Source organism: Chinchilla lanigera, unplaced genomic scaffold (genome assembly GCF_000276665.1).
Source record: "Chinchilla lanigera isolate Chin_1 unplaced genomic scaffold, ChiLan1.0 scaffold00067, whole genome shotgun sequence".
Classification (NCBI taxonomy): domain Eukaryota; kingdom Metazoa; phylum Chordata; class Mammalia; order Rodentia; family Chinchillidae; genus Chinchilla; species Chinchilla lanigera.
Window position 1 is genome coordinate 11,671,691 of NW_004955468.1, and position 8,470 is coordinate 11,680,160.

General features: G+C 49.5%; 1 protein-coding gene across 3 annotated transcripts in view; it reads right to left on the minus strand.

The window, feature by feature from the left end:
• Window positions 1-641: 641 nt before the first annotated feature.
• The window catches only part of Cfap45 (cilia and flagella associated protein 45), a 39,064-nt gene continuing 31,235 nt past the window's right edge, over window positions 642-8,470 (minus strand). For all 3 annotated transcript variants that reach the window (XM_013522501.1, XM_005400183.2, XM_005400181.2), the window contains exons 9-12: window positions 6,632-6,745; window positions 5,877-6,070; window positions 1,229-1,453; window positions 642-849 (exon numbers count right to left, since the gene is read on the minus strand). In XM_013522501.1, the coding sequence (XP_013377955.1) occupies window positions 777-849; window positions 1,229-1,453; window positions 5,877-6,070; window positions 6,632-6,745 (606 nt within the window). In that variant the 3' untranslated portion in view covers window positions 642-776. The remainder of the gene's footprint in view (window positions 850-1,228; window positions 1,454-5,876; window positions 6,071-6,631; window positions 6,746-8,470) is intronic.

The window sequence follows — 8,470 nt, forward strand, 5'->3', positions numbered from 1 at the left end:
AAGGACCTGGATAAGTGAATGGGTCCATAAGGAGCAGTCTGGGGCAGAGTGAGGAAAGTTACAACGAATACAAGGAGCTTTGGGCACCCCCACTTATAGGGACTGAGGAGAGCCAGGCCACATAAATGAGGGGCAGCTGCGTTCAGGCGGGGAGCTGGGCCCTGGGTGTGCCCTAGTGCGGGCAGCGTGGGTGTCTGTGCAGCAGTGCTCCGGGGAGCTGAAGAGGGCTGAGACAGGAGCAGGGAGCCTCAGGCTCAAACAGCGCCCCTCTGCAGAGGGCTCTGAGTCACTGCTGTGAGCCGAGGAAGAGATGTGTCTCAGCTGGCCCAGTCCTCCCGGCTCCACCCACCAGCCCTGGCTCCAGCCCTCCCCACACATCCTTTCTGGCTCTGCCTCAGTGCCCAAAATGCCTCTGAGCCAGGTGCAGGGGAGGTGCAGAGCAGGTACAGAGATGAGAATGCTTAAAGTGGACACCCCAGGGCACCACCTCAGGACAAAGGGCAGTCCTCATTTAGAAGGGACAATCATGAGACAGCATCCTCCCATCCCGTCCCCTGCCCTGTGTATTATACGCCTGGAGTGTATTTTATGCCACCTGCAGTGCCTTGCAGCAGCTGCATCCCCGCAAGAAAGCCAAGCTGTTCCGTAGAGAAGTAGAACAGATTTAATCTGTACATATGAAATGTCTAGGTTAGCAGCAATTATTGACACCCAGAAACTGGGCAAAATCTGTCCCCCGAAGGCACCCCAAGGTCCCTGAAGGCTCCCCCTTTGGTTTACAGAGCTGCTGGCCGGACGTTAGCTTTGCGCTCGGCTTCAATGCAGTACTTCTCAGGAAGGCCGGAGGCTCTGCCGGGAAAATGCAGGGCAAGCGTAAGGAAGCCACTAGATCCAAGAGGAGGCAGGAGGAAGCAGGCCCTGGGTGGGTGGGGCTTGCAGAACCTGGGGATCTGTACCCCAACACTTCCGCAGCTTAACCCGCCAACACTGCCACCCACCTTCCCACCAAGGTTCCAGCATCCTGGCACACAGCTCCCAGAAAGCCAGGGAGACCAGGTCCCCGAACACGCTGCCAGAGACCACGTGACTTCAGAGGGGTGAGCCCGAGTCAGGAGCGCCTCCCTGAGCACCTCTGTCACAGCCCCTCCGTCCCTGAACCCAGGCTGGCTGCTGTGCCATTCTCTTTGGGGAAAAGGAGAGGAGCCAGGGAAGAAAGGGCCCAGCGTACCTCAGCTCTTCAAGTTTCTTCTTCTTGATGTCGTTAATACGCTCCTGCCGCTTCTGGGCCTCCTCTTCGAGGCGCCGGCCCTCCTCGAAGGTGGCAATCCGGTTCTGCACCTGCTTCTGCTGGTTCTCACGCACCTGGCGCCGGAGCTCGTTGGCATGCTGCAAGCGCCCTGTGGCCTTTCTCTCCTCCTCCAGCCGCTCCTTCTCAATCTGCTCTCTCTGAGCCCTGAGGAGGGACGCAGGAGTGGAATGGGCAGGCTGCACCTGCACCGAGCCTGCTGCAGAAAGGCTGGGGGCTGCTTGGCTGGCTCCTCCTTGGGGCCATGCTGTGCAGACCACAGACCCCAGGCTCCAGTGCTCTCCCCTGCTGCAGCTCAAGGCTCAGCCTGAAGGAGGCCACCATGCGCTCCCTTCTCTCTCAACCAGAACTAGCCTGGTGGGCTCGAGACTATACCCTCCCGGACAGCTCAAAAGGGCCCCAGGCTTGGTTAATGCTCTGCTGTCCATGGTGGTAAAATTCTTTGTTTAACAAGGAGCTCCACAGTTAAAGTTTTCACTGGGGCTCTGCAAATTATTTAGCTGGTTCTACAACCAGGATTTCATGCAGTGGAGTTATTGTTGCCACTCTTCCTTCATAACAATTCATAGCTCCTCTCTGGCTTGTTCTAAAACTTACTTCCCCCCTCCATCCCTACCACCCTCTCTTTCTTCCTTCCTTTCCTCTTCCTTCCTTCTGAAACCAGAAAATAAAGGGACAAAAGGCAAAGGCCTGAGCAAAACTAAATAAACTAAGTAAACTAACAGCAAGGTGAAGCCAGGTGCAGTGGCACATGCCTGTAATCCCAGCACTTGAGAGGCTGAGGCAGGAGGATCCTTGCAAGTTCGAGACCAGCCTGGGCTACAAAGTGAGCTCAAGGCCAGCCTGAACTGCATAGCGAGATTCTGTCTCAAAAAGACAAAAAAAAAAAAAAAACAACACCAACTAACAGCAAGTTGCTATAAAGCCTCACAGGAAGCTAGTGAGAAGCAGCAGCAAAGCTACTACGTTTTCACACATACTCTGCTCCTTTTTCTGCCTTCCAGACAGCTGTATGTAAACTTCTGGATTTGGATGCTTCCTTGGTGTCCTCTTGTCCCCTCATCTAGGGATGGCTTTTTTTTTTTAGTTCTTTCTAATAAAACACACCTGTTCATTCCCCTCTGCCTGCTGTATTCTGTCACTTCCTCCTATGTCACCTCAAACAAGAGGAGAAAGAGCTAATAACCTACCCTTCTTCTCTCCCTTCCTTCCTTCCTCCTCTCTTCCTTCTTTCCTTCTGTCCTTCTTCCTTCTTTCCTTCCTTCCTTTCCTTCCTTCCTTCCTTCTCTAACAATAATAACAATAAAAGCAACAAAGAAACAGGTGAGGGGCTGGGGATTTAGCTCAGTGGCACAGTGCCTGCCTGGCAAGCGCGACGTCGTGAGTTCGATTCCCAGTACCGGGAAAAAAAAGAAAGAAAGAAACAGGTGATAAGGTCAGTAATGCTAACTCTATCTAAGGTCCTGGAAAAAGGAAAGAATTTAGTCTGGTATCTTGGTTCTCTTATTGATCCACCTCTAAAAATTCCTCTTAGAAGCCTTTTCCACCAAAATATTTCACAAAGGCAGGCACGGTGGTACACACCTGTGAAGCTAGCACTCTGGAAGGCTGAGGCAGGAGGATTTTAAATTCGCCCAGCATGAGCAACCTAACAACTTAGCAAGACCCTGTCTCAAAATAAAAAATAAATGAAAGGCTGAAGATGCAGCTCAGTACAATCCCCCACACCACACAAGTGTACACACACACATATAACTTCATGGGCCCTGACATCAAAAAAAAAAAAAAAAAAACTACATAGGCTCAAAAAAAACTGAAATTAAATGTGGTCACATCTCAGAGGAAATGTATTCAGGGGCATTTTGAGCTGAATTCAGGATCATTCTCAGTATAATCAAAAATAAAATCCAAAGCCATCTTAGGGAGGCCAGCGTGGTGGCACACACTTGCAATTCCAGCACTCAGGAGGCTGAGGCAGGAGGATCACCACAAGTCTGAGGCCAGCCTAGGCTACATAAGTGAGTTTAAGGTCAACCTGCACTGCATAAAAAGACCCCATCTGAAACAGCAACAAAAAGTCATATTAGGAGGGATCTCTCACCCATTCTTCTCTCATAGGCTCACTCCTATCCCAACAAAGATCCCAAATACACTGCTTTGTCTTCTCATCTCCTCTCACCATCTTCTATGATCCACCACACAGGTGGCATCCTCTCAAACCCCAGCAGCTCCTTCTACCACACAGACACCTCCTAAAATCCCACACCCCCTACAGAGCCCTCCCAAGTTGATCCGATCAGAGTGGCTGGCTTCCTTGCCCTTCTGCACCTGCATACCACACGCGCACTGCTGGGACAGCTCTATGACAGCAGGGTGACTTGTCGCTGCCTCGTCACTGAGCCCCTATGTGTAGCTTAGGTTCCTACGGTGTATCTTCCCCTGAGTGGAGGAGTGAATGTGAAGCAAAGGGCTCTGTATGCCCCAGGGTGATGCGCAGTGGAAAATCCAAGGGGAAGAGCCTGTCACTCTATAGGGTGAGGTCTGTGATTCTGTTGCCAGACTACGTATTAAAAGCATGCAGGGGATTTCAAAAGATACTGACGTTTGGGCCTCACCCCAGCCCATTTAAATCACAAGTTGTAGCGGTGGAACCTTAACATCGACATTTTTGCAAAGGTGCCAGGTATTTCTCAGACCCACGTGGTAGTACAGATCAGTGATCTCTGCTTAGTCAATATGCTGAGAGTTAAAGATGTCCCTCTGTCCAGAAGCAGGAAGTCCATATGTAGGCCATACAGGAGGCCCTGCCTTTCAAGTAAGAAAATCTGGATTGCTGGCTGTGGCAGAGACAGTCTAAGAGTGAAGACGCCCATCGTGGAGGTCACATGGCCTAGAGACACTCGGACTAGATGACAACCCAGGATGGGAGGTGAAGTTGAACTTTTCCAAAGGGCCAGTCCAGCTTTAATAACTGGCTAGTGTGTCTGCTTGAGGCAAACATGCAAAGCAGAGCCAAATGGGTCAGCAAAAGTAAGACCTTAATTTCATTTCATTAATATTTATTAGTGCTGCTAAAGACACGCAGATGTCCAAGGGTACAGAGACCAGGGAGGAGAGGGGAGACATCTGGAAGGCAATCTGGAGCCCAGGGGCAAGATCTCTAGGGGCATTCATGAAGGTGTCTCCTTCATCAAGTGTCCAGTGACCATGGCACAACCCCAAGGGCAGTGAAAGCTATAGAGGCAAAGGGCATCACAGCCAGTGGGAAATACCTATAGGGCCCATCATCCTTTAGAAGAACAAGAATCTGGCTCCGGCAAGGACAGAGGTTCCCCTAGATCTGCTCTGCCTCTGCCAGGGGCCTGGATTGCCGGGTCTGGCATGGTACTAACTGAAGGAGTATCAAGAGCAAAGGCCCACAGCATGCTTACATGGAAGTCAGGCCATCCGTTCAATCTCTACTTATCTGAGCATAACTTAGGCAATTTTCTAACATCCAGATTCAAATTCTGCTTGGCTGCTCTCCTTTTGAAAAATTCTTATCTTACAAAAGCTGCAAGACCCAGAAAAGAAGAGAGTTGTTTCTAGGTTGGCCAGGTCTGGTGGTGGCAGATCTGACTGGCAGAAAATAGAGTATGGAGGGGATCCAGTCGCACCTGTGATTACTGACTGCCATGGGGAGAGTCGGGGCGGTGAGCCATGTGAACGCTTGGCTTCTGCTTAGGTGCTGGGATTATCATTGAGACAAAATAGGGAGCAGAAATAAAAGAAAGAAAAGCTGCCAGGCAGGAAAAATGGACGGATATAAGCAAGCTCCATCTGAACATTAATCTCTAGCACCATTCCTGTGGCATGGCAAGAGCTGTCTTTGTTAATTCCCAATGTCCTCCACAGCATCCAGTGCAAAGCTTTGATTGTATATGATCAGTGCTCATTTGCTGAATCTATGGCAAAGGCCTCCTGCCCTAGTGACACAGCCCTCACTGAATGAAGTTCTTCTCCACCTCTCCTCAAGTCTCTTCTGCTGAAGCTTCCTCCCCAGTTCTCAGGGAGACACGGGAGCAGAGGACCAGATTTACATACAGCTTTTTTTTTTTTTTTTTTGTCTTTTTGAGATAGGGTCTAGCTATGTAGTTCAGGCCGGCCTTGAGCTCACTTTGTAGCCCAGGCTGGTCTCGATCTCGCAACGATCCGCCTGCCTCAGCCTCCCCAGTGCTGGGATTACAGGCGTGTGCCACCATGCCCGGCCTACATACAGATTTACTGCCTTAGGATAAATAGCTCTAACAGTCCTCAAAATCTTAAAAGCACTTCCAGATGCCATTTTCCAATCCTCTAATCACAAACTTCTTGGCTCAAGTGGTTTGAAATATTCCGACCATTTATCTAGTAGAGTGATAGCATCAACATGGTCAAGAGGATGTGGATCTGTCCATTAAAATATCAGAAAGCTTCTCTCTGCCCTCCAACTCTCTCCACTCTCCACCCATCCCTGCTGGACACCTCCTCTCACCCCTCCCACTGCACGGCACACAGGGAAAGCAAATCAAGGTTCCCACTCCCCTCCTACCGGAGAATCCGCTCAAACTCATCCCGGTCCCGTTGCACCTGAACAGCCAGGGTGTGCTCCTTGAAAGCCACCTGTTCCAGTCGACTTTTTCGCAGCTTAGCCTCAGTTTCCACCTTCTTCTGTGCTTTTTCCTTTTCCTTTCTGCGCCACTCTCGGTCTGCAACCTCTTGATTGCGCTTGGCCCGCAAGGCATCCTGGGAAGGGGTGGGGGTGGGGCACAAAAACCTCAGGTGCAGATCAGGTGTCTCTAGAAAGACACCTATTTACAGCTTTATTCAGTCAGCTTTAAGAAGCACGTGGATTTCTCTGAGAACAAATTATTCTAAGAAAGAGCCCAGCATAGAACTTCAGGTTAGAAAGTAGCCCAAGGGGTCACCTTGCCCTTCCACCCCACTTCTTCCCATTCCTTCCCAGTTCCCCAAACACCTCCAGGCAGTCCTGTAATTGCTTCTAATTTTAAAAACCGTTCATGATAAAGATATACAAGTTCCGCTCATGACATAGTTCATTCAGGTAAGGTTGAAAGTTCTTTACATTAAAAAAAAAGAAGAAAGTTCTTTACATAGCAGCCAAACACTTTCTTTGGAAGGTTAAGCACCTGCTGCTTCTTGTTCCCTGCTGCCACAAGCACATGGCAGACGTCATGCATCCACTACTTTATATCTCATGCTTGCGGCCATTTTACAGGCTGCCACAGGAAGAACTATGGGAGAGGTGCAGGCAGAGGAAAGCAGACAAGGAAAGGAGGTCAGTACCTGTTCTGCCTGGTAATCCTGGGCCTTCTCCTGCATGGCCCTCAGGCGGGCGATCTCCTTCTCTTTTTCTCTCCGGATTCTCTCCTGCTCAGCCTCAAACTCTGCTTCTCGAGCCTGCCGGGAGAAAAGGCCTCACTGAATAGTTCTCATTGCCTCGGTCTTGCACAGAGAAATAGTCCACGCAACAAAATTTCTATCATCTTCCCTACCACTTCCCGACTCCTTTTAAGATAGGCAAAATGAGCTTATCAAGTGCATGGACATAAAAAGAGCTAGTGTTTGTAAAATACTTTTTTTTTTTGGCAGTACTGGAGATTGAACCCAGGACCTTTATACTGAGCTACATGCCCAGGTTGGTCTTGAACTTGTGATCCTTCTGCCTCAGCCTTCCACAGTACTGGGCTTACAAGTAGGCAGCACCAAGCTGGCTTAAAATGCTCCATTGTTTACAAAAGGTTTTCCTGTGCATTATCCCAGAGTTCTCACAGCTCACAAGACAGATATTACAGATGAGGAAACTGATATTCCTAGAGATCAAAGGTCCTGCCTGAGATCACCTAACCAGTAGAAAGTCAAACAGGATTTGAACCCAGGTATCCTCCTGAGCACAGTTTTTGTATCAGTGCAGATAATTTTCACGTTTCATGGCCATTGGACCCAGAAGCAACTATGGCTCCGACTGTCTTATAAAGTGCAGCAGGTGAAGGTTATCTCATTAATCCCTGGGCAAAGGGCCAACCATGCTCTGGGCTATCCCACAACGGTTGGCAGATACCTACAGAGTGAACCATCAAAATTAGTTCCTTTTACTGCCTCTCTGAAAGAATGAGTATATCCTAAAGTTTCCCAACCCCATTACTTGAGCAATAAGACTAAAGGCAGAGGTTGAGCGAATATGTGATCTTCCCAACAAGAACCTCCCTTAGGCCTCATTCTACCTGCCCAGACTCCTGGGCAACCCAGTGGGCTGGCTACTTGACAGCCATGCTCTGTTCTGTCAAGCTGTGTCAGCTTTTAGCTCTTCAGGGGTAGCCCTGGCCACAACCACAGACACCACTGAGAGGGGAAGTGACTGTGATGTACAGTCATGTGTCACATCACATGGTGATCAAGGCCAGACTGCATATACAAAGGCGGTCCCCAGTGGTTATGTCATCTAGTGACACTGTACCCTCTACGTACTGTTAAGTTCAACAATGATGAAATCACCTAGCGACACCCTTGTAAGAATGGGTGCTATCATTAAGTGATGCGGGACGGACTGTACTGAGGTACTTACAGTGGACTGTAGACACACCCATGTATCTCATCCCTTTGCTAGTCACTGGCCTCGCCCAGCTCCACCTGGGCAGAGTCCTTTCCATGGATAAAGACAAGATATATCCCTCCTGATCAGAAACCCACAGTTATTGCTCATCACTGCACCCTTTCTGTCCTGCAACATCTCTCAGCTTTCCAACTGCTCCCAGCTCATCCCACCATCCTCACTTCCCATGAGGACCACCTCAGACTCTGCTGCAGCCAGCAGACTTGTTCACCAACTCCTACGCATAATGAGCTCATTATCTCCACCTTCACTCACACAGGGAAGTAACTGCTGAGTTCTGTACGCAGGACTAGGTGCTCTGCCTGGTCTGATACTAGACACACATTGCAGCGTTCAGTATATTTTGAATCAATCCATGGCTACACCCCACAATGGTTGTAAAGATTAAAGGAGGTAACACAAATGAAACAACAGCACAGAGTATATGTATATGCTTAATAAATGGTAGTTATACAACAATCAAGGGCTGGGGATTTAGCTCAGCGGCAAAGCGCCTGCCTGGCAAGCGCAAG